This window comes from Chlorocebus sabaeus, chromosome 12 (genome assembly GCF_047675955.1).
Source record: "Chlorocebus sabaeus isolate Y175 chromosome 12, mChlSab1.0.hap1, whole genome shotgun sequence".
Lineage (NCBI taxonomy): Eukaryota > Metazoa > Chordata > Mammalia > Primates > Cercopithecidae > Chlorocebus > Chlorocebus sabaeus.
This window is the reverse complement of record NC_132915.1, coordinates 74,726,227-74,749,535: the sequence shown is the minus strand read 5'-3', so window position 1 is coordinate 74,749,535 and position 23,309 is coordinate 74,726,227. Positions and strand designations below refer to the sequence as shown.

General features: G+C 45.0%; 1 protein-coding gene across 2 annotated transcripts in view; it reads left to right on the top strand.

The window, feature by feature from the left end:
* The window catches only part of ABCA1 (ATP binding cassette subfamily A member 1), a 147,979-nt gene that overhangs the window by 93,646 nt on the left and 31,024 nt on the right, over positions 1 to 23,309 (top strand). Inside the window, exons 12-28 of one of the 2 annotated variants that reach the window (XM_007968523.3) lie at positions 1,644 to 1,841; positions 2,596 to 2,801; positions 3,310 to 3,486; positions 5,292 to 5,514; positions 7,250 to 7,471; positions 8,537 to 8,741; positions 9,843 to 9,956; positions 11,742 to 11,913; positions 12,914 to 13,045; positions 14,336 to 14,478; positions 14,687 to 14,824; positions 15,519 to 15,739; positions 17,099 to 17,177; positions 18,034 to 18,236; positions 19,896 to 19,944; positions 20,140 to 20,253; positions 21,651 to 21,799. In XM_007968523.3, coding sequence (XP_007966714.3) covers positions 1,644 to 1,841; positions 2,596 to 2,801; positions 3,310 to 3,486; positions 5,292 to 5,514; positions 7,250 to 7,471; positions 8,537 to 8,741; positions 9,843 to 9,956; positions 11,742 to 11,913; positions 12,914 to 13,045; positions 14,336 to 14,478; positions 14,687 to 14,824; positions 15,519 to 15,739; positions 17,099 to 17,177; positions 18,034 to 18,236; positions 19,896 to 19,944; positions 20,140 to 20,253; positions 21,651 to 21,799 — 2,745 coding nt within the window. Of the gene's footprint in view, positions 1 to 1,643; positions 1,842 to 2,595; positions 2,802 to 3,309; positions 3,487 to 5,291; positions 5,515 to 7,249; positions 7,472 to 8,536; positions 8,742 to 9,842; positions 9,957 to 11,741; positions 11,914 to 12,913; positions 13,046 to 14,335; positions 14,479 to 14,686; positions 14,825 to 15,518; positions 15,740 to 16,998; positions 17,072 to 17,098; positions 17,178 to 18,033; positions 18,237 to 19,895; positions 19,945 to 20,139; positions 20,254 to 21,650; positions 21,800 to 23,309 lie in introns of both variants that reach the window. The other variant, XM_007968524.3, reaches the window with a different exon arrangement.

Genomic DNA, 23,309 nt, shown 5'->3' with positions numbered 1-23,309 from the left:
GTTATGTTAACAGAAGTACATACATATCTTCCTGGTGATGGTATAAATTGCTATTCTCTACTGGAAAGCAATTTGGAATGAAAATTTCAAGAACCATTTTAAAATATGCTATCCTGCATACCTCCATTTTACCCACCCCCAGGGATGTAGCCTACTGAAATAATTTTAAAGAAGTCACCATATGAGAGAAAATGTTATTGCTATATTGTTATTGTGAGAAATTGGAAATAGACTAAATGTTCAGCACTATAGGAATAATTAATGAAATTATATATACTCTATAAAATCATTATGCTCCCATTAAAATAATAAATACAAAGCCGCAAATGGGGAAAAGCTTATAATGTTAGTGAAAATAAGACCGATTTTTTTAATAAAGCAGCAGTTTTCAGACCCTTGGAGACTCCAGTTCAGTAGAACCAGGGCTTCATCTTCTCTCTCGACGCTGTGACAGGAGTTGCGTCTCCTTTTTGCTGAGTTTGCAGCTGCTGTTTTTCTGGCAGCACATCTGTGCCGGCCTCTGCCTCGGCCCCTCTGGATCTGCTGATTGAGCAGCGGATTGATCTGTCCTTCTCTTTTGCGTTGACCCATGTGAGGAACCAACCGGCAAGGGAACAAGAAATGGAAATAGGCCTCGTTTGCATCATGACCTGTACGTCCTGCAGTTGGAAAAGATTGTACTTTAGTTGGTTTAACCAACAGCATTATTTTTCTAAACTAAGCAGTAAGAAGGAATTGAGTCTAGGGTTAGGGTTTTTATGTAGGACCAACAGACTGGGTCTCAAAAGAGGAAGGTGATAGAACACAGTGGGGAGGGCAGGTGCACTGGAAACAGAGGGCTTATGCTTTCATTCTGGCTTTGCTACTTAATAGCTGCGTAACCTAATCTTAGAGACTTAACTTCTCTGAACTTCAGTTTTCTCATCTATAAAATGGGAAATGTTAAAAGGATACTCACTGTGCTGGTGGCTTGTGCCTGTAATCTCAGCACTTTGGGAGGCTGAGGTGGGAGAATCGCTTGAGCCCAGGTGTTCAAGACCAGCCCAGGCAACATGGCAAGACTCTGTCTCTATGAAAAATTTAAAAATTAGCCAGGTATAGTGGTGTGCACCTGTAGTCTTAGCTACTTGGTAGGCTGAGATGGGAGGATCCCTTGGGCTTGGGATGTGATTCCATCACTGCACTCCAGCCTGGGCAACAGAGGGAGACACTGTCTCAAAATGACAACAACAACAAAAGGCAAGAAAATAAAAGTACCCTCTTCATGGACTTGTGTGAGGTGAAGCATATAAACTATTCAACATAGTAACTATATAAGGGAAGTGTTGTTGTTACTGTAGTTAATACTGTTAAGTGAGCTGTTTGGTATAGTAGAAAGCACGTGGACTGTGAATTCAGACTGGTCTGACTTTGAGTCCCAGCTCCATATCTAGTAATACTGTGACCAAGTCCTTGTTAAAATCATACTCTTTTTTCTTCAACCCCAGTCTTCTCACATATAAAATAGGGACACTGTCATCTACCTCACAGTTTTCTGTGAGGGTAAAACAATGACAGTGTATATGCAAGTATTTTGTAAGCTATATAGTGCTCATCAAGATTAAGTTGTGTTTACTTCTTGTGCTTTCTCACTGGAATGGTAGACGCTGTTGGACAGCAGGGGCAATGACCACTTTTGGGAACAGCAGTTGGATGGCTTAGATTGGACAGCCCAAGACATTGTGGCGTTTTTGGCCAAGCACCCAGAGGATGTCCAGTCCAGTAATGGTTCTGTGTACACCTGGAGAGAAGCTTTCAACGAGACTAACCAGGCAATCCGGACCATATCTCGCTTCATGGAGGTGAGAATCTGTTGCTTGGATCATTTAGAAAAGACTTAACGGCTGCTTTCTCTGAGACGTTACAATAAGGTTCAGGCAGGAGGCAATTTTAGAAATAATGTATAGTCTCATTTACAAAAGTACCCCTCAAGCCTAACGCAGGACTTGGTAACAAAAGGCACTCAATAAATGTTACTTGAGTGATTGAATGAGTAAATAAACTCTAGCTTTAGTAAATGAACTCTAGCTTTGTTCTATATAGGCTCAAGAGAATGTTTCTACCCATTTTTTTCTAGGTTTTCCTATCTCAGTGACTAATGGCAGCAAAGCATTCCCTTAATAAAAGGCATTATTTGTGAAATTACCTAAAATCTAATTCAGGTCCAATTAAATTTTTTAAATTTTATATTAAAAATTATAACAATAGGGATGGGTAAGAGGTGTTTTGGTCTGTTTGGTTGGCTGGTTAGTTGCTGTGACTCAGAATTGCTAAGAAAACAGAAAAGTAAGATAAGATCAATGTTTTAACCTCTTTTCCTCCACAAAGTCAATGAATAACATATTTCTAAATTATTCTCAGAATTTCTCTTAAATTACAGTGAAAAACCAAAATCCTCTATCCTTGGTTGACAATTGGTAAACTACGTTAGAGAGGATTAGAGAGAGAAGATAAGCAGTCATGTAGTCAGCCCTTGCCTCCTAGGGTAGGATTTGTCTCAGCCACTGCTTGCTGTCCTGGCTGCCAACGTTCTCACGAAGGCTGTTCTTCCACCAGTGTGTCAACCTGAACAAGCTGGAACCCATAGCAACAGAAGTCCGGCTTATTAACAAGTCCATGGAGCTGCTGGATGAGAGGAAGTTCTGGGCTGGTATTGTGTTCACTGGAATTACTCCAGGCAGCATTGAGCTGCCCCACCATGTCAAGTACAAGATCCGAATGGACATTGACAACGTGGAGAGGACAAATAAAATCAAGGATGGGTAAGTGGAATCCCATCACACCAGCCTGGTCTTGGGGAGGTCCAGAGCACCTACTAGGATAAGAGGTACTTTAAGAATTTGGTAGAAGTTTCAACAACAACAAAAAAACTCAACTTGGTGTCATGATTTTGGTGAAATTGGTACATGCCTTGCTGGAAGGTTTTTCAAAGCTCATAAAACGTCAGTACCTTTTGATTTAGCATTTCTACTCAAGAGAATTAATTCCAGGAATTTTGGTGGTGGGCGCCTGTAATCCCAGCTACTCAGGAGGCTAAGGCAGGAGAATTGCTTGAACCCAGGAGGTGGAGGTTCCAGTGAGCTGAGATCATATCATTGCACTCCAGCCTGGGCAATAAGAGTGAAACTCCATCTCAAAAAAAAAAAAAAAAAAAAAAAAAGATACAAAAATAGAAACAGGGGCTTGGTAAGGCTAGCGGGGCTTTGGGTGATTGGTTTTTTTATTGTATGGTTCCAAAGGAATGGTTGATTACCTGTGGTTTGGTTTTAGGTACTGGGACCCTGGTCCTCGAGCTGACCCCTTTGAGGACATGCGGTACGTCTGGGGCGGCTTCGCCTACTTGCAGGATGTGGTGGAACAGGCAATCATCAGGGTGCTGACAGGCACCGAGAAGAAAACTGGTGTCTATATGCAACAGATGCCCTATCCCTGTTATGTTGATGACATGTAAGTTACCTGCAAGCCACTGTATTTAACCAGTTTATACTGGGCCAGATGGGGGTGTGTGTATGTGTGCATGCACGTGTGAATGATCTGGAAATAAGATGCCTGATGTAAGTTGTCAACAGTTGCAGCCACATGACAGACATACATATATGTGCACACACTAGTAAACCTCTTTGCTTCTCATCCATGGTTGCCACTTTTATTTTTTTATTTTTATTTTTTTTGAGATGGAGTCTCGCTCTGTCACTGGAGTGCAGTGGCTCGATCTCGGCTCACTGCAACCTCCGCCTCCCACGTTCAAGCTATTCTCCTGCCTCAGCCTCCACAGTAGCTGGGACTACAGGTGCATGCTGTCACGTCTGGCTAATTTTTTGTATTTTAATAGAGATGAGGTTTCACTCTGTTGCCCAGGCTGGTCTCCAACTCCTGAGCTCAGGCAATCCACCCTCCTTAGCCTCCCAAAGTGCTGGGATTACAGGCATGAGCCACCACACCGAGCCCACCACTTTAATTTTTTACACTCTACCCTTTTGGTCAAAATTTGCTCAATCTGCAAGCTTAAAACGTGTCGTGACAAACACATGCAAGCACATACTCGCATATACTCACACATACCTCCAGATGCAGAAACAGCATCTAAACTTAAAAAAGCACACTTTATGTAAATGTGTGCACTTCTCCCTAGGTGGTAAACCGCATTTCAAAACAACCCAAATAAAACTGAACAAAGCTTCTTCCTCTTAGACTTTTTAGAAAATCTTTCAGTGCTGAGTCACTAAGCTGCCAAGTTCTCATTGTGGGAACTATGCCTTTGGATGTAATGATTTCTTCTAAGAGAATGGGCAGAGGTGTAGTTATTGCAAACATCTGAAATATGTAATGTCTCTTCCAGATTCTGGAAATTCTCTTATTCCCTGTTATTGTTGGCGATGGTGGTGGTGATGGGATGTGTGTATGTGTGTGCCTGTGTGTGTGTGCGTGTGTGTGTGTGTGTGTGTGTGTAAGGATCAGGATGCAGGAGGAGCAGGGTTCTCCTTGTATTGGCTGTCTGTTTTGCACTGAACAGTCTGTTTCCTTGTATGGCTATCTATAGCTTTTCCAGGTCACCAGAAATTATCCTGTTTTTTACCTTCTAAACAATTAGCTGGAATTTTTCAAAGGAAGATTTTTACAAAGACCCCTAAGCCAAGGTTTACTCTAGAAAGGATGTCTTAAGACAGGGCACAGGAGTTTACAGGCATTAAGAGCTGGTGGCTGTTGTCATGTAGTGAGTTTGTGCCTGCATGATAAAGCTTTAACCTGAGCCTCAAGTTCAGGGTCCAGAATCTGTGTCCCTTTTACTTTGCACATCTGCATTTTCTACTCTAGCTTGGAACCTGCGACATTACTGACAAGAGCTGCCTGAAGTGTATGTCTGTGCTGTGAGTAGAGTCACGATAAGCAAGTCAATAGTGAGATGACTTTGGAGATGTTGAACTTTTGTGAGAGAATGAGTTGGTATTTTGGTTTGTTTTTTAGTAGTTTAAAATAATCTACCTTTAGTTTAAGTATGGCTCACAGTTACCTAGTTACTGAAGCAAGCCCCCAAAGAGATTTGGTTTGGCAACATTTTGTTAGCTTCGTTTTTCTCTCTACATTGCATTGCTTATGAAGCATTGGGTCATATGTACATTTCAGAGTCCACAGCACCTTTCCTTCTGTGGCCCAGATGTGGTGCTCCCTCTAGCATGCAGGCTCAGAGGCCTTGGCCCATCACCCTGGCTCACGTGTGTCTTTCTCCCCTTGTCCTTCCTTGGGGCCTCCAGCTTTCTGCGGGTGATGAGCCGGTCAATGCCCCTCTTCATGACACTGGCCTGGATTTACTCAGTGGCTGTGATCATCAAGGGCATTGTGTATGAGAAGGAGGCGCGGCTGAAAGAGACCATGCGGATCATGGGCCTGGACAACAGCATCCTCTGGTTTAGCTGGTTCATTAGTAGCCTCATTCCTCTTCTTGTGAGCGCTGGCTTGCTGGTGGTCATCCTGAAGGTAAGGCAGCCTCACCCCCTGTTCCCTGCCAGGGAACTCCAAAATAGCTCAACACAGGGTAAGGGAGGAGAAGAAAAAAAATCGAAGCCTCGTGTAGAGAAGGGGTCATACCTATCATTTTCTGCAATTTCGTCAATTTATAATTGGGGAAAGTGAAGCCCAGAGAGGGGCAGTGACTTGCCCAGGGTCAACCCAGCTGGGTAGCAGCTAAGCAGGACGAGAGTGCAGGGTTCATGCTTTCCAGATAACCACACGCTCAATTGTGCCATGCTGTCTACTTGGTAGTGGTTCATGGCAGCATCTGAGAGCTATTTATTTTCTTAGATATATTGGGTGGCGATTCTTCCCAAGTTTCTAAGAACAGTAATCAGAAGGATATATATTGTTGCATGTTAGACTGTCTGGAAGCAGAGGCTGAAATAGAGTTTGATGTATGGGTGTTTACGAGGGCTCAATACCTGTGGAAGGGATATGGAAGATGCAGGATTGGGCAGAGGGAGGAGTTGAACTGTGATACAGGGCTAACCCCGTGGGGCACTCTAGAGAATACGCAGCTTGTTGGAGTTGTTCTTCATCGAGCTGAAACATCCAGCCCTTTGTGCTCCCCCAAGGCCTCCCTCCTGACACCACCTACTCCAGCCCTCTCAATCAATTGTTGGATGTGGGCTGCCCTGGGAAGGTCATGCCCCAGGGCCTACATGGCTCTCTGCTGCTGTGACAAACCCAGAGTTGCTGATGCCTGAGGCCGTCTCAGCTGGGCAAGCCTTCCCTGAATGGGGACTCTGGGCAGTGCAGTTTTGTGTCTGCACCATACATTAATATATTTATATCCGAATTTTCTCTCTCTGCAAGCATTTCATATAAAGATGCATCAGGTAAAAAGAAATGTTTTTAAACAAAGGGAGTACAAAGAGATAAGAACTAACTAATTTAATACTAGCTACCATCTGTTACAGATAGTTCCTACTGATTGCCAAGGACTGTTTAAACACATCACATGGGCTGTCTTATTCTATCCTCACTAACCCTTTTAACAGATAAGGAAATGAGGCTCAGGAAGGTCAAGGACTTTATTGAGGTTCCACAGTAGGATACAGTTCTTGCTGAAAGCAACCCCTCCCTCCTGCTCTGATATCTAACTGCAAGGGTGAGGTCAGTGGCAGGAGTGGTGGTCCCCTGATTGGTGCATAAGAGCTGCTCTGAGACAACTGCATGATGGTGGGTCCTGCAAATGTGTACCCATCAGCCAGAGATAAGCTCAAAATATCCACAAGAGTTTGGATGATTGTGGGAATGCAGAATCCACAGTGATCAAGGGGGAAAGTCAAGTTGCCGGGCCATTTCCCTTGACTTTTAGAGAGAAAAGTTATGTGGGACATTATCTCCCACAGCTCTTCTGTGGTGCCACCAGTCTTAGTCCTTATATAAGGAGAAACCAGTTAAAATTACCTATTGAAGAAACAAAGAGCAAACTCGCCCACTGAGATGCGTAGAAAGCCCTAGACTCTGTTGTATTCATAACTCTGCCATTATTTTTCTGTGGAGTCTTGGGTAAATCACTTATCTTCTTTAGGATGGTTATGATCAGTTTCCTCATCAGAAAGATGAACATCATTACACCTCTGCATTGTCTCTAACATGACTAGGAACAAACCCTATCTTTTTTCTGTAGATCATGCAAGTGAGTGCTCGGGATTGTTGAGGCAGCTCATTTGATGTGTCTCTTCCTTCCCAGTTAGGAAACCTGCTGCCCTACAGTGACCCCAGCGTGGTGTTTGTCTTCCTGTCCGTGTTTGCTGTGGTGACCATCCTGCAGTGCTTCCTGATTAGCACACTCTTCTCCAGAGCCAACCTGGCGGCAGCCTGTGGGGGCATCATCTACTTCACGCTGTACCTGCCCTACGTTCTGTGTGTGGCGTGGCAGGACTATGTGGGCTTCACACTCAAGATCTTCGCTGTGAGTACCTCTGGTCTTTCTTCAGTGGCTGTAGGCATTTGACCTTCCTTTGGGGTCCCTGAATAAAAGCAGCAAGTTGAGAACAGAATTGATAGTCTCTTTCCAATGGGACATGAACCTCTTTGCTCTAGATTCTAAGCTCTTTAAGGGTTAAGGGCAAGGATTGTGTTTTATTAAATTGTTTACCTTTAGTCTTCTCAGTGAATCCTGGTTGAATTGAATTGAATGGAATTTTTCTGAGAGCCAGACTGCATCTTGAACTGGACTGGGGATAAACGGCATTGAGGAATGGCTTCAGGCAACAGATACCGTCTCTGCCCTTTATCTCCCAGCTCTGTTGGCCATGTTAAGCTCATGACAAAGTCAAGGCCACAGATAGAACTGAAAAGTCTTGAGGTCAGAGATGGCCTCTCATGTCTTCCTTGTGTCCAGTATGGTGTTTGCTTGAGTAATATTTTATGAACTAAACACAACTGAGGAGCGAGTGCCTCATCTTCCCACAAATTCCTGACTTGGACCCTTCCTTCCCTTGTACAGAGCAGGGGGAAATCTTGGATAGTGTGTGAGCCCCTACAAGTGCAAGCTGTCAGATGTCCCCAGGTCACTTATAAGGAAAGCTATGAATCACTCATAGGATGCTCCGGATGCCTCAGTCTGGGCTCCGTGGGCATCAGCAGCCCCAGGCAGGCACCTCTGATCCTGAGCCATCCTTGGCTGAGCAGGGAGCCTCAGAGGACTGTGGGTATGCACACATGTGTGGGGGAACAGGATTGCTGAGCCTTGGGGCATCTTTGGAAACATAAAGTTTTAAAAGTTTTATACTTCATTGTATATGCATTTCTGAAATGTTTGTGTATAATGAGTGGTTACAAGTTGAATCATTTTATATATTACTTGGTAGCCCATCACTCCCCTAAAGGGACTCCATAGGTAAATACTACTTCTGTACCTTATGACTGATCCATTTTGCAAATTCAAATTTCACCAGGTGTAATTTACACTAGAAGAGATAGAAAAATGAGAGAGACCAGAAAATAGATAGGTGACTTTGCCTGTTTCTCACAGAGCCTGCTGTCTCCTGTGGCTTTCGGGTTTGGCTGTGAGTACTTTGCCCTTTTTGAGGAGCAGGGCATTGGAGTGCAGTGGGACAACCTGTTTGAAAGTCCTATGGAGGAAGATGGCTTCAATCTCACCACTTCAGTTTCCATGATGCTGTTTGACACCTTCCTCTATGGAGTGATGACTTGGTACATCGAGGCTGTCTTTCCAGGTACACTGCTTTGGGCATCTATTAGGAAAATATGACTTCTAGCTATTTTCCTTTCATTGTGCTAGAATCTCTGCAGTGCATGGGCCTCCCTGGGAAGTGGTTTGGGCTAAAGATCTATAGTAAACAGATAGTCTAAGGACAGGCAGCTGATGCTGAAAGTACAATTGTCACTACTTGTATAGCACTTGTTTCTTGAAAACTGTGTGCAAGGCAGCATGCAAAATGTTTTATACACATTGCTTCATTTAATTCTCACAAGGCTACTCTGAAGTAGTTACTCTAATAACCAGCAATTTTCAAATAAGAGAACTGTGACTCAAAGATGTTAAGTAACCAGCTGTGGTCACACAACTGTTAAGTGTTGGTACATGGGGGAGAATCCACTTTGGTTACACTGGGTCGCAAGCCCATGCGAATCCTGTCAATGCTCACCCAATTCTGTATTTCTGTGTCCCCAGAGGGGGTACAACTAGGAGATGTTCTGTTTCCTGAGTACAGGTTGTTAATAATTAAATATACTAGCTCTAAGGCCTGCCTGTGATTTAATTAGCATTCAGTAAAAATTCATATTGAATTTTTCTTTAGTACTTCTTTCTTAATACATCTACTCGACCAAGTCCAAGAGGAACCTGCCTTGGGACAAACTTTCATATGAGATCAAATTCTGAGACAGCAAGATTTAACTCTTTTTGGTTCACCTTCTGATCCTCCCCTAAGGAGGTATACATGAAATATTTATTACTCCCGCCTGAACTTCATTCAATGAATATGCAATTTTGCAGCATGCAGATTCTGGATTTAAATTCTGAGTCCCGAACTTACTGGCTGAGGGACCTTGGATAGGCTCCTTATCCCTCACTTTCCTCATCTCTAAAATGGGGATGGCACCTGCCCCGTGGGTTGTTGGAAGGACTTATAGAGGTGCAGAATGTACGTTGTGCATAGCAGGTTTCAGCAAATGTTTACTCCCCCTTTCCCCACATCCATTCCAATCTGTTCCTTCCCCAAAAGATGTGTCAAGGAGGAAATGGACCTGGCTAGGAAACCCTCAGAATACTGGGATGGCGCTGAGCTTGGCTCATACCTGTGCTTTGCTTTCAGGCCAGTACGGAATTCCCAGGCCCTGGTATTTTCCTTGCACCAAGTCCTACTGGTTTGGTGAGGAAAGTGATGAGAAGAGCCACCCTGGTTCCAACCAGAAGAGAATGTCAGAAAGTGAGTGCTGTTGACCTCCTGCTCTTTCTTTAACCTAGTGCTGCTGCCTCTGCTAACTGTTGGGGGCAAGCGACGTCTCCTGCCTTTCTAAAAGACTCTGAAACCACTCTAGGGGCAGAGAAATCACATGCAGTGTCCCTTTCCAAATCCTCCCATGCCATTTATGTCCAATGCTGTTGACCTGTTGGGAGTTTACAGTCTGGATCCCTGAGGGACATTTTCTTTGTTGTCTTGGCTTCTAGAAAAGTATCTTTTACTTGCCGCCTCCCAAGCGCACATTTCATGCTCTCCTAACAAGCTAGAAGAAAGAGGTAAAGACAAGCGTGATTGTGGAACCGTAGCCTTGCTCCCTACCTTGTCATGGTGACCTGTGTGTGAGCCCGTGTGGGCTGAGACCAAGTGGCTACCACAGAGCTCAGCCTATGCTTTGTAACGTAATCACCCTTCATTACCTAGATCCCTAATCCTCTCTTGGCTCCTGACTGCAGGCAGAGAAGTCCACAGCTCATCAAAGGCTCTGCCTTCTGGGTTCTTTGTGCTTAGAGTGGCTTCCTAAGTGTTTAATAGGTCCCTTTTCTGCCAGTCTCTTCTGTGCCCATCCCCTGATTGCCCTTGGTAAAAGTATGATGCTCCTGAATGTAGCACGCTTGCCTGCTGTTCCTAATCATCTTCTCCTACCTCCTCTCTACACCTAGCTCCTATTTCGGTCACCTAGAAATGCTCACAGTTGCTGGAATATGTCATGTTCTTCCACACCCCCATGCCTTTGTATGTACTGTTTGCTCTCACGGAGAACCTTCTCTCTAACTTGCCTATCTTCTCAATTCCTCCTTTCTCTCCAAGATCTAGTTCAGGATCCCCACCCCTGAGCATCCCTCCTTGGTTCTCAGGTAGTCAGTCACTCTCTACCCTGAACTTCCATGGCATGTGAAAGAAAATCTTGTTTTTTTAAAACAATTATAGACTCACAAGAAGTAATAAAAGTTACATGAGGGGGTTCCCCCAATGGTAGCACCATGAGTAACTATAGACTAATATCAAAACCATGAAATTGACATTGGTGCAATTCACAAACCTTCTTCACATTTCACTAGCTTTATGTGCACTCATTTGTGTGTGTGTGCGTATTTAGTTCTATGCAGTTTCATCATGTGTGAATTCATGTAATTACTGGCTCAATCAAGCTGCAGAAATGTCTCATTGTCACAAAGCTCCTTCATGCTACCCCTTAATGGCCACAGCCACCTCCCTTCTTCCTCAGTTCCTGACACCTCTCAACCACTGATGCGTTCCTCATTTTTACAGTTTTATTATTTCCAGAATGTTACGTAAATGGAACCATACAGTAGGTATCCTTTTGATACTGTCTTTTTTTTTTTTTTTTTTTCCACTCAGCAGAATTCCCTTGAGATCTTTCCAAGTTGTATGTGTCAACAGTTCATTCCTCTTCACTGCTAAGTAGTGTTCCCTGGGAGGGAGGTATCACAGTTCCATGGCATTTTTAGATGTATTTTTGAAACAACTTTCAGCATCCTGTATTTTAATTGTTTATCAAGTCCTTTTCCCAATAGACTCTGAATGCTCCTTTATCATTGTATTCCCATCACCAACATCAGTATCCAAATAGGCCTTACATAAACATTTGTAGCCTCCTGCCTGCCTGTGAAACCAGGGTTGACATGGAGAGAAGGCATTGCTGAGAGTACGAGCGCAGCGCCATGCGTCCTTACCCTCCACTCCTGAGTGCTTTCTGTGGGTTCATTTCTGTCCTCTCTCCTGTCACAGTCTGCATGGAGGAGGAGCCCACCCATCTGAAGCTGGGCGTGTCCATTCAGAACCTGGTAAAAGTCTACCGAGATGGGATGAAGGTGGCTGTCGATGGCCTGGCACTGAATTTTTATGAGGGCCAGATCACCTCCTTCCTGGGCCACAATGGAGCGGGGAAGACGACCACCATGTAAGAAGAGGGTGTGGTTCCCACAGAATCAGCCACAGGAGGGTTCTGCAGTAGAGTTAGAAATTTATACCTTAGGAAACCATGCTGGTCCCTGGGACAAGGGGAGGAGCACATGAGGAGTTGCCGAGTGTGAAAATATTACGTAATCACGAGTGTCTTTCCACGTGCTAGTTTTCTAGATGTTATTTCTTCAGCCTAAAACAGTCTGGGGCCTCTAGATGTTATTTCTTCAGCCTAAAACAGGCCGGGGCCTCAGATGACCCTTCCCATGTAGTTCACAGAATTCTGCAGTGGTCTTGGAACCTGCAGTCACGAAAAGATAGATTACATATGTTGGAGGGAGTTGGCAATTCCCAGGAACTCTGTCTCTAAGCAGATGTGAGAAGCAGCTGGGCAACTGGCTTGACTGCCTTCCCTGGGACCTCAAGGACCTTACAGCAGGTAGTGTCAGGAGGGATCAGGGACTGTAAAGCACCAGCGTTAGCCTCAGTGGTTTCCAGCGTGATTCCTCAACCATTCCAAAGGGTGTATCTTTGGGGGGTGACATTCCTTCCTGTTTCCTTTTAATCTTTTTTTAAAACAGAAAATTAATATATTATGAGCTTTTCAGAAGATTTTTAAAAGGTAGTCAGAAGTCCTACTACCTAACATAAAAATTGTTTTTATCTTTGAATAATATGTTCTTGTTTGTCCATTTTCCGTGTGTGCGATGTTAGGCATACAAAATACATTTTTTTAAAGTATACTTTCATTGCAAATTGGAAACTTCGTTTACAAAATGCTCACACTAAAATTGGCATTTCTAACACATAGGCCCACTTGTAGTTATTTACTGAAGTAAAAGGACTGCTTTGCTTTGTTTGGGTCTGGTAGGGTTCATTAGAAAGGAATGGGGCTGATGGGAGGGTTGGTTTTCTGTTCTCTCTGCAGCCTGAATGGAGCATCTAGAGTTAAGGGTAGGTCAACCCTGACTCCTGTACTTCTAAATTTTTGTCCTCAGGTCAATCCTGACTGGGTTGTTCCCCCCGACCTCGGGCACAGCCTACATCCTGGGAAAAGACATTCGCTCTGAGATGAGCACCATCCGGCAGAACCTGGGGGTGTGTCCCCAGCATAATGTGCTGTTTGACATGTGAGTACCAGCAGCCCGTTAAGAATAGGCCCTTTCTGGATGTGTGTGTCATGCCATCGTGGGAGGAGTGGGACTTAGGCATTTTACTTTGTTATGTTTTTGTTTTTTGTTTTTTCTTTTTTTTTTTTTTTTGAGACGGAGTCTTGCTCTGTAGCCAGGCTGGAGTGCAGAGTGGTGCTCACTGCAACCTTGGCCTCCAGGTTCAAGCAATTCTCCTGCCTCAGCCTCCCGAGTAGCTGGGACTCTGGGCACACACCACCATGCCCAGCTAATTTTTGTATTTTTAGTGGAGACGGGGTTTCACCATGTTGGCCAGGATGGGCTCAATGTCTTGACCTCGTGATCCGCCCACCACGGCCTCCCAAAGTGCTGGGAACACAGGCATGAACCACTGCGTCTGGCCGCATTTTACTTTCTTTGAATATGGCAGGCTCACCTCCCTGAACACCTCGAGACCTAGTTGTTCTTTGATTTTAGAAGAAGTGGGAGGTGAATGGTTGAGCTGGAGAGGTGACTTCAGCCCAGCCAGTGGATGGGGGCTTGGGAAACATTGCTTTCCATTATTGTCATGCTGGAGGGCCCTTTAGCCCATCCTTCCCCCCACCACACTCCTTATTGAGGCCTGGAGCAGACTTCCCAGACCTGGTAGTGCTTCAGGGCCCTGGTATGATGGACCTGTATTTGCTGCTCAAGACATTTACTCCCACTCAGGTTGTCCCATCAGCAATAAGGGAGCCCGTGTGATGGAGCCAGAGAGAGACCTAAGCTCTGCAATCTTGGGCAAGGCTTTTCCCTTATGTTTCTTCTTATCTAAAGTGAACAACTAGGGCTCATATGCTCCCTCCTCATCTAAAGTGAACACATGGGGCTCACGTGCAGGGTCCTCCCTGCTTTCAGAGCCTGGGGTACCCTGAGGTTCAGGAGGGCTGCTCCAGGTGAGTGCTGAGCTGACTTCCTGGTGGACGTGCTGTGGGGACAGCCCGTTAAAGACAACATCTTGGGGCACTGACATTGAAAGTTGTAACTGCCTGGTGCATGGTGGCCAGGCCTGCTGGAAACAGGTTGGAAGCGATCTGTCACCTTTCACTTTGATTTCCTGAGCAGCTCATGTGCTTGCTCACTGTTGTTCTACTTGGAATCTTGAAGATTGTTTTTCAGAAATTGATAAAGTAAAAAAAAAAAAGTGAGGGGAGAGGAAAATATGCCTGTTCTCATCTGTTCTGAGCTAGGGGACACTGTATTCTGGGGTATCCAGGAGAGCCCAGAGCTGACCTGCCTCCCTGTCCCCAGGCTGACTGTCGAAGAACACATCTGGTTCTATGCCCGCCTGAAAGGGCTCTCCGAGAAGCATGTGAAGGCGGAGATGGAGCAGATGGCCCTGGATGTTGGTTTGCCATCAAGCAAGCTGAAAAGCAAAACAAGCCAGCTGTCAGGTGCGGCCCAGAGCTACCTTCCCTGTTCCTCTCCCCTCCTCCTCCAGCTACACACACGCAGAGGAAAATCAGCACTGCCCCAGGGTCCCAGGCTGGGTGAGGTGGGTAATAGAAACTTGTCCCTGGCTGTGTCCCCAGGTCCTCTGCCTTCACTCACTGTCTGGGGCTGGTCCTGGAGTTTGTCTCACTGTTTTTTTTTTTTTTGTAGGTGGAATGCAGAGAAAGCTATCTGTGGCGTTGGCCTTTGTCGGGGGATCCAAGGTTGTCATTCTGGATGAACCCACAGCTGGTGTGGACCCTTACTCCCGCAGGGGAATATGGGAGCTGCTGCTGAAATACCGACAAGGTGCCTGATGTATATTTATTCTGAGTAAATGGACTGAGAGAGAGCGGGGGGTTTTTAAGAAGTATGGTTGTGTCGCATGGCTACTCTTCTGTGAAGCCATGGGATTCTCTTCTGTTATCACAGAAGAGATAAAGGGCATTGAGACTGAGATTCCTGAGAGGAGATGCTGTGTCTTTATGCATCTTTTTGTCCCCAACATGGTGCACTAAATTTATGGTTAGTCGAAAGGGTGGATGCATAAATGAATGGAATGGGAGAGGGGCAGGGAGATGATTGGGCTCTCTGATGTGGTACAGTATGAGGAGCACAGGCAGGCTTTGAGCCAACCCTGGCTGGTCCTGAGACATTGGGAAAGTCACAACTTGCCTCACTTTCTTTGCCGATAATAATAGTGATGCTTACATCATAGAGGATTCAATTAAATAAGAATGCACACAAACCACCTAGCACAATGCCTGGCATATAGCAAGTTCCCAAATAAATGCTACTGTTCTTACCTCTGTCACGATGCGGTACCTATATACATATCCAAAGCTTTGCCATTCTAGGGGTCATAGCCATACAGGGTAAAAGGTGGCTTCCAGGTCTCTTTGCCCTGCTTACCCCTGCTAATCTCTCTCTAGTCCCTGCCACTGTGATACATGAGAACTGAGAGGCCTCACCCATCCCACATCCTTGTGTTTGTGCCTGGCAGGCCGCACCATTATTCTCTCCACACACCACATGGATGAAGCGGACATCCTGGGGGACAGGATTGCCATCATCTCCCATGGGAAGCTGTGCTGTGTGGGCTCCTCCCTGTTTCTGAAGAACCAGCTGGGAACAGGCTACTACCTGACCCTGGTCAAGAAAGATGTGGAATCCTCCCTCAGTTCCTGCAGAAACAGTAGTAGCACTGTGTCATACCTGAAAAAGGTGAGCTGCGGTCTTGGTGCTGGGCTGGTGTTGGGTCTGGGCAGTCAGGACTTGCTGGCTGTGAATGGTTTCCCCACCTCCACCCCTTTTGCCATGTTGAAGCCACCATCTTCCTGCTCTGCCCCTTGGAAATCATATCATACCTCAGGCATGGAAAGCTAAGGAGCCCTCTGTTCCCATTGTGCTAGTTCTGTTGAATCCCGTTTTCCTTTTCCTGTGAGGCACAGAGAGTGATGGAGAAGGTCCTTAGAGGACATTATTATGTCAAAGAAAAGAGACTTGTCAAGAGGTAAGAGCCTTGGCTACAAATGACCTGGTGTTCCTGCTCATTACTTTTCAATCTCATTGACCTTAACTTTTAAACTATAAAACAGCCAATATTTATTAGGCACTGATTTCATGCCAGAGACACTCTGGGCATAAAAGAAAATAATGATAATCATTAATTTTATATAGCATTGTTACCATTTACAACCTTTTTTTTTTTTTTTTTTAACCTCTATCATCTCAATTAAAGTACAGAGAAACCCTGGGAAGAAGGTAACTATATTTATTATCCCAGATGAGGGAAGTGAAGCTTATAGGGATTTGGTAGCTTATTCAAGGTCACCCAGCAGGTAAATAACAGTGGTAGGACCAGACTCAATTACCGGGTATGTTTTCCTCTGTACCGCAGTACATGCCTGAGATTTCTTTGTGTGTTGAAGCCAGTGGTACTTAACATATTTACATCCCAACCTTAAACTCCTATCCACTTATTTACCTTTTAATGAGCCTCTTGACTCAAGTGTAGTCTGAGGACCAGCAGCATCAGGATCACTTGGGAACTTGTTAGAAATTCAGCAACTTGGGCCCAGCTCAGACCTACCGAATCAGAATCTGTGCATTTTAACAAGGTCCTCAAGTGGTTGAACACACATTGAAGCTTGAGAAGCATTGAAGTAGACATGTAGCCAGGTAAAGGCCTTGCCTGAGATGGTTGGCAAAGGACTTGCTGCAGCATTCATTGGGAGGCCACAGTTCTTTTGGCAACTCTGCTTCCTGACCTTTCACCCTCAGGAAGCAAGGCTGTTCACACGGCACGCACATGCCAGATGGGGTCCTCTGAAGCCACGGCTGCCAGTGCATGTGTCCCAGGGAAAGCTTTTTCCTTTAGTTCTCACACAACAGAGCTGCTTGGAAGCCCTCCCCCGTGAAGGTGCTGGTGGCTCTGCCTCGCTCAGTCCCTGATCCGTTCTCACCTCCTTCTTTGCCATCAGGAGGACAGTGTTTCTCAGAGCAGTTCTGATGCTGGCCTGGGCAGTGACCATGAGAGTGACACGCTGACCATCGGTAAGGACTCTGGGGTTTCTTATTCAGGTGGTGCCTGAGCTTCCCCCAGCTGGGCAGAGTGGAGGCAGAGGAGGAGAGGTGCAGAGGCTGGTGGCGCTGACTCAAGGTTTGCTGCTGGGCTGGGGCTGGGTGGCTGTGGGGGCGGGTGCAGCTTGGTGGTGGGTTGGCCTAATGCTTGCTGGGGTGCCTGGGGCTCGGTCTGGGAGCTAGCAGGGCAGTGTCCCAGAGAGCTGAGATGACTGGGATTTGGGGAATCCCTTAGGGGAGTGGACACTGAATACCAGGGATGAGGAGCTGAGGGCCAAGCCAGTGGGCTGGGATTTGAGCTTAGTATATAAGAAGAGTGAGAGCCCAGGAGATCAGGAACAGCCTTCCAGATTTTTCTTGGGTAGCGTGTGTAGGAGGCCAGTGTCACCAGTAGCATATGTGGAACAGAAGTCTTGACCCTTGCCATCTCTGCTGAGTCCTAATGGCTGGCTTTTCCCAGGAAGACTTCTGCTTCCATGAACTGTTAAATTAACCCTCTATTTAGGTAAATGAGGGAGCCTACTTTTCAAGTATAGGAAAGGGTGAAGAATCTTCTAAGATTCCTTTACTCAAGTTTTCTGTTGAAGAATCCCAGAGCTTAGGCAATAGACACCAGACTTTGAGCCTCAGTTATCCATCCACCCATCCATCCACCTACCCACCCATCCTCGCATCCACCCATCCACCCATCCACCCATCCTACACTGAGTACCTACAATGTGCCTGGCTTTGGTGATACAAAGGTGAATAAGACATAGTCCTTTCCTTTGCCCCCAACCCTCAGACCAGAGATGAACATGTGGAATGATTAAAATACCTGGAACAGGTGTGGTGTATGAGCAGCAGGCTTCTGAGGAGAGGGTGGAGGATGGCCAGCCCTCACTCTGGAGCCCCTCTGCGTTGATTGAGCCATCTTTGCATTCTGGTCCCTGCAGATGTCTCTGCTATCTCCAACCTCATCAGGAAGCATGTGTCTGAAGCCCGGCTGGTGGAAGACATAGGGCATGAGCTGACCTACGTGCTGCCATATGAAGCTGCTAAGGAGGGGGCCTTTGTGGAACTCTTTCATGAGATTGATGACCGGCTCTCAGACCTGGGCATTTCTAGTTATGGCATCTCAGAGACGACCCTGGAAGAAGTAAGTTAAGTGGCTGACTGTCGTAATATATAGCAAGGCCAAATGTCCTAAGGCCAGGCCGGTAGCCTGCATTGGGAGCAGGATTATCACGGAGTTAGTCATTGGGTTTTTAGGTCATTGACATCTGAGTAATGTTGACTCCAGTTAGCCATTTAAGATGGTGGTGGGAGGCAGCAGGAAAGAAGTATTTTCCTCTGTACCACAGTACATGCCTGAGATTTATTTGTATGTTGAAACCAGTGGTCCCTAACACATTTACATCCCAACCTTAAACTCCTATCCACTTATTTACCTTTTAACGAGCCTCTTTACTCAAGTACAGTGTGAGGACCAGCAGCAACAGGATCACCTGGGAACTTGTTAGAAATTCAGCAACTTGGGCCCAGCTCAGACCTACTGAATCAGAATCAAGAGCAATTCCCTGGTGTGGCTGTGTCACAGCCAGGTATCAACTGGATTCTCATACATAGGAAATGACCAACATTTATGAATGGATAGTCTACTTATGCGAGGTGCTGAGATTTGTTTTTTTTTTTTTTTAAATCACTGTGACCTCATTTAATTCTCATAAAAAGATGAAAAAATGGACACTCAGGAATGTTGACATGAGATTCAGAATCAGGGATTTGGGACTTCAAAGCCCATCCTCTCTTTATCCATGTAATGCCTCCCCTTAGAGATCCAACATCACAGATCTCGAGGGCTGAAGGGGATATAAAAGCTGTCTGGCCCAGTGGTCTCCAAGTTTGACAGCGCAGCAGAATCACCTGGGGATGTTACTAAAAGTAAACATTCTAAGGTTTGGCTTCAGGGCCTGTGCATCAGAATTTCTGGAGGTAAGGCCTTGAAGTCTGTAATTCTGTTGCATGCTTCGGACGCAGTGGTCTATAGACTAGAGTTTGGAAATTATTGCACTCATTCAGATTCTCTTCTGATGTTTGAATCTCTGCCACCGTATTTCTAGTGCTCTATTTCCTCCTGCTCATTCTGTATTGGATAACTTGTCATAGTGCTAGCCTACTCAAAGATTTAGAGCCACAGTCCTAAAAGAAGCCACCTGACTCATTCCCTGTAGGTTCAGAACACATTTCTGCTGCAGCAGTGTCCTACTGTCATAACTTTTTTTTTTGTTTGATGAGACAGGAGTTTTGCTCTTATCGCCCAGGCTGGAGTACAGTGGTGCGATCTTGGCTCACTACAACCTCCACCTCCCAGGTTCAAGTGATTCTCCTGCCTCAGCCTCCCGAGTAGCTGGAATTACAAGCATGTGCTACCACGCCTGGCTAATTTTGTATTTTAGTAGAGATGGGTTTTCTCCATGTTGGTCAGGCTGGTCTCGAACTCCCAACCTCAGGTGATCAGCCTGCCTCGGCCTCCCAATGTGCCGGGATTATAGGCATGAGCCACCGTGCCCAGCCATAGCTTTAATTTAAAAATGATTGTCTAGATTGATAGCTCTCACCACTGAGGACATTTGTTCTTTGGCAAAAATGGCTTCTCTCCCAAGTGACTCTGACAAAGTGTTATTAAGAAATGTGGCTTCTACTTTCTCAGTCTTAAGGGGCTAACATGCCACTCAATAATGTAATAATCATGGCAGTGATGACTACTTTCGTATTGTTGATGCTTATAATGTTCTCACCTGCTCTCATTTTGCAGATATTCCTCAAGGTGGCCGAAGAGAGTGGGGTGGATGCTGAGACCTCAGGTAACTGCCTTGAGGGGGAATGGCACACTTAAGATAGTGCCTCCTGCTGGCTTTCTCAGTGCACGAGTATTGTTCCTTTCCCTTTGAATTGTTCTATTGCATTCTCATTTGTAGAGTGTAGGTTTGTTGCAGATGGGGAAGGTTTGTTTTGTTGTAAATAAAATAAAGTATGGGATTCTCTCCTTGTGCCTTCAGATGGTACCTTGCCAGCAAGACGAAATAGGCGGGCCTTCGGGGACAAGCAGAGCTGTCTTCGCCCGTTCACTGAAGATGATGCTGTTGATCCAAATGATTCTGACATAGACCCAGGTATGTTAGGGCAAGATCAATCAGTGTCCCACTGTTCGAATGTGAAATTCTCTCTCATGCTTCCAGCTGTTTTCCTTGGATGGCCTTTAGCCAAGGTGATAGATCCCTACAGAGTCCAAAGAGATGTGAGGAAATGATAAAAGCCCCTTGTTCTTTGCAGCGTCGTGCATGTGATCAAACCTGAAAGAGCCCATCCATATCACTTCCTTTAAAGACGTAAAGATGGTGCCTCAATCCTCTGAACCCATGCATTTATTATCTTTTCTGCAGGGTCCTAGTTTCTTGTATATATTAGGTGTTTAATTGTTGAACAAATATTCTTTCAAGTAGATGAATTATTTTGGAAGAGTCAGAAAGGGGAATTTGCTGTTAGAGTTAATTGTACCCTAAGACTTATATATTTGAGGCGGGGCACGGTGGCTCATGCCTGTAATCCCAGCTCTTTGAGAGGCCAAGGTGGGTAGATCACCTGAGGTCAGGAGTTTGAGACCAGCCTGACCAACAGGGTGAGACCCCATCTCTACTAAATACCAAAAATTAGCTGAGTATGGTGGCACATGCCTGTAATCCCAGCTACTTGGGAGGCTGAGGCAGGAGAATCGCTTGAACCTGGGAGGCAGAGGTTTCAGTGAGTCAAGGTTGCGCCATTGCACTCCAGACTAGGCAACAAAAGTGAAAACTCCATCTCAAAAAAAAAAAAAAAAGACTTAGATATTTTAGATGAATGTGTCTTTGTGTGTTTAACTGAGATGGAGAGGAGAGATAAGGCATCAAACAAATATTATTAAGATGTAAAAGCATATCAGTTAGGTATCATTCATTTAAGACAAGGATTTCTAGAAAATGTTTAGGAACAGAAAACTTTCCAGTTCTCTTACCCCTGCTCATAAGAGTATATGGCTCTTACATTATATATAATTGCCTGACTTCATACAGTATCAGTACTTAGATCATTTGAAGTGTGTCCACGTTTTACCAAAATATAATAGGGTGAGAAGCTGAGAAGCTAATTGCCATTGTGTGTTCTCAAATATGTCAAGCTATGTACATGGCCTGTTTCATAGAATAGTCTATAAGAAATTGATGACTCAATTCATCCGAATGGCTGGCTGTAATACCTGGTTATGCATGAACACATCTTTTCAGTTGTCTCAAGACACCTTTGTTTTCTGTACTTGTCAGACAAGGACTGAAAGGCAGAGACTGCTACTGTTAGACATTTTGAGTCATAACTCTTCCTTGGACATAGCTTTGCCATGAAAGTCCTTTACTTCTGAGAAACTTTTAGCTTCAGACACACACCTCCAAGATAGTTGTTGAAGACACCAGAAGAAGGAGCATGGCAATGCCGAAAACACCTAAGATAATAGGTGACCTTCAGTGTTGGCTTCTTGCAGAGTCCAGAGAGACAGACTTGCTCAGCGGGATGGATGGCAAAGGCTCCTACCAGGTGAAGGGCTGGAAGCTTACACAGCAACAGTTTGTGGCCCTTTTGTGGAAGAGACTGCTAATTGCCAGACGGAGTCGGAAAGGATTTTTTGCTCAGGTGAGATGTGCTGTTTTGGCCAGAGACTCTGGCCTCATGGGTGGGCTGCAGGCTCTGTGACCACTGAAGGCAGGATAGCATCTTGGTCAAGATATGGATGCTGGAGCCAGATTTATCTGTATTTCAATCCCAGTTCTATTCCTTGCCAGTGTTGTATCTGCTGGCAAGTTACTTCTCTATGCCTCAATCTCCTCATCTGTAGAATGGGGATAATAATATTACCTACAGTACAGGGTTGTTACGAAAATAAAAACAAATAGGTGGTTAGAATGGGGCCTGACATTAGCAAGTGCTTACTTTTGTGTGCGTATATGTTATTTTGGAGGCGAACATAAAAAGGACAAAGTATAGAAAAACTGATCAGGTGTATTCAGCTGTCGTAACATGAGAGTTGTTATACCCAGATGCACTTGACATGTGAACTTATTAGAAACTTGATTTTTCTCTGAGTTGATGTTTAACTCAAACTGGTAGAAAAGGTAGGTCAGAATATAGTTGACCAACAGAGAAGACTTCTTACACTATTGTCTGCATGTCAGTGTTTGCATGCTAACTTGCTTAGTTAGAAGGGTTAAATTTTTTCACTCTATAAAATCAAGAAATGTAGAGAAAAGGTCTGCAGAGAATCTTCCACACTGATGATGTGAATACTGTTAAGAGCAGGAGTTTGGAGCATACAGAGCTGGAGTTGAATCCTGACTTTGCTACTTATTGGCTGTATGACCTTGGGCAAGTTGCTTAATCTCTCTGATCCTCAGTTACCTTTGTTTGTTGATGATAATCATTGATAACACAACCATAAATAATGACAACAGAGATAATTCTCATTATAGTACTTATTATGCAGACTTATTCACTCAATGTCAATTTTCTGCATTGAAATCCCAGAACATTAGAATTGGGGGCATTGTTTGAATCTTTAAGGTTATAAGGGATACATTTCTCAACAATAAATGGGAGGAGCTTTGGGTTTACTTACAAAGTATGCCCAAGTCATTTTTTTTTTTTTCCCAGAGATGATATGGTAGAAAGTCTTAGGAGGCTGAAGAAGGAATTGGATATTTATTCTTTCTGAGACTATCACGGGAGACAATGACTATGGTTGTCCGTGATTGGAGCCATTGCTGTAGAGTTGGTTTTATTATAGTGTAGGATTTGAATGGGCCGTGTGTTCTCAGACCTCAGATTAAAGTGAGAAAACTGAGGCCAGTGGGGAGAGTGACTTCACATGGGTGCACCTGTACTAGAGACAGAACCAGGATTCAGGACTTCTGGCTCCTGGTCCTGGGTTCATGGCCCAATGTGGTCTTTCTCAGTCTTCAGGAGGAAGAAGGGCAGGACCCAGTGTTCTGAGTCACCCTGAATGTGAGCACTGTTTGCTTTGTGAACTTCTTGGCTTAGTGCCTCTGCCAGGTGGCCATAGCCTCTGGCCTTGTGCTGCCGGAGAAAAGGTTTAGTTTTCAGGCTCCATTGCTTCCCAGCTGCCAAGAATGCCTTGGTTCAGCACAGT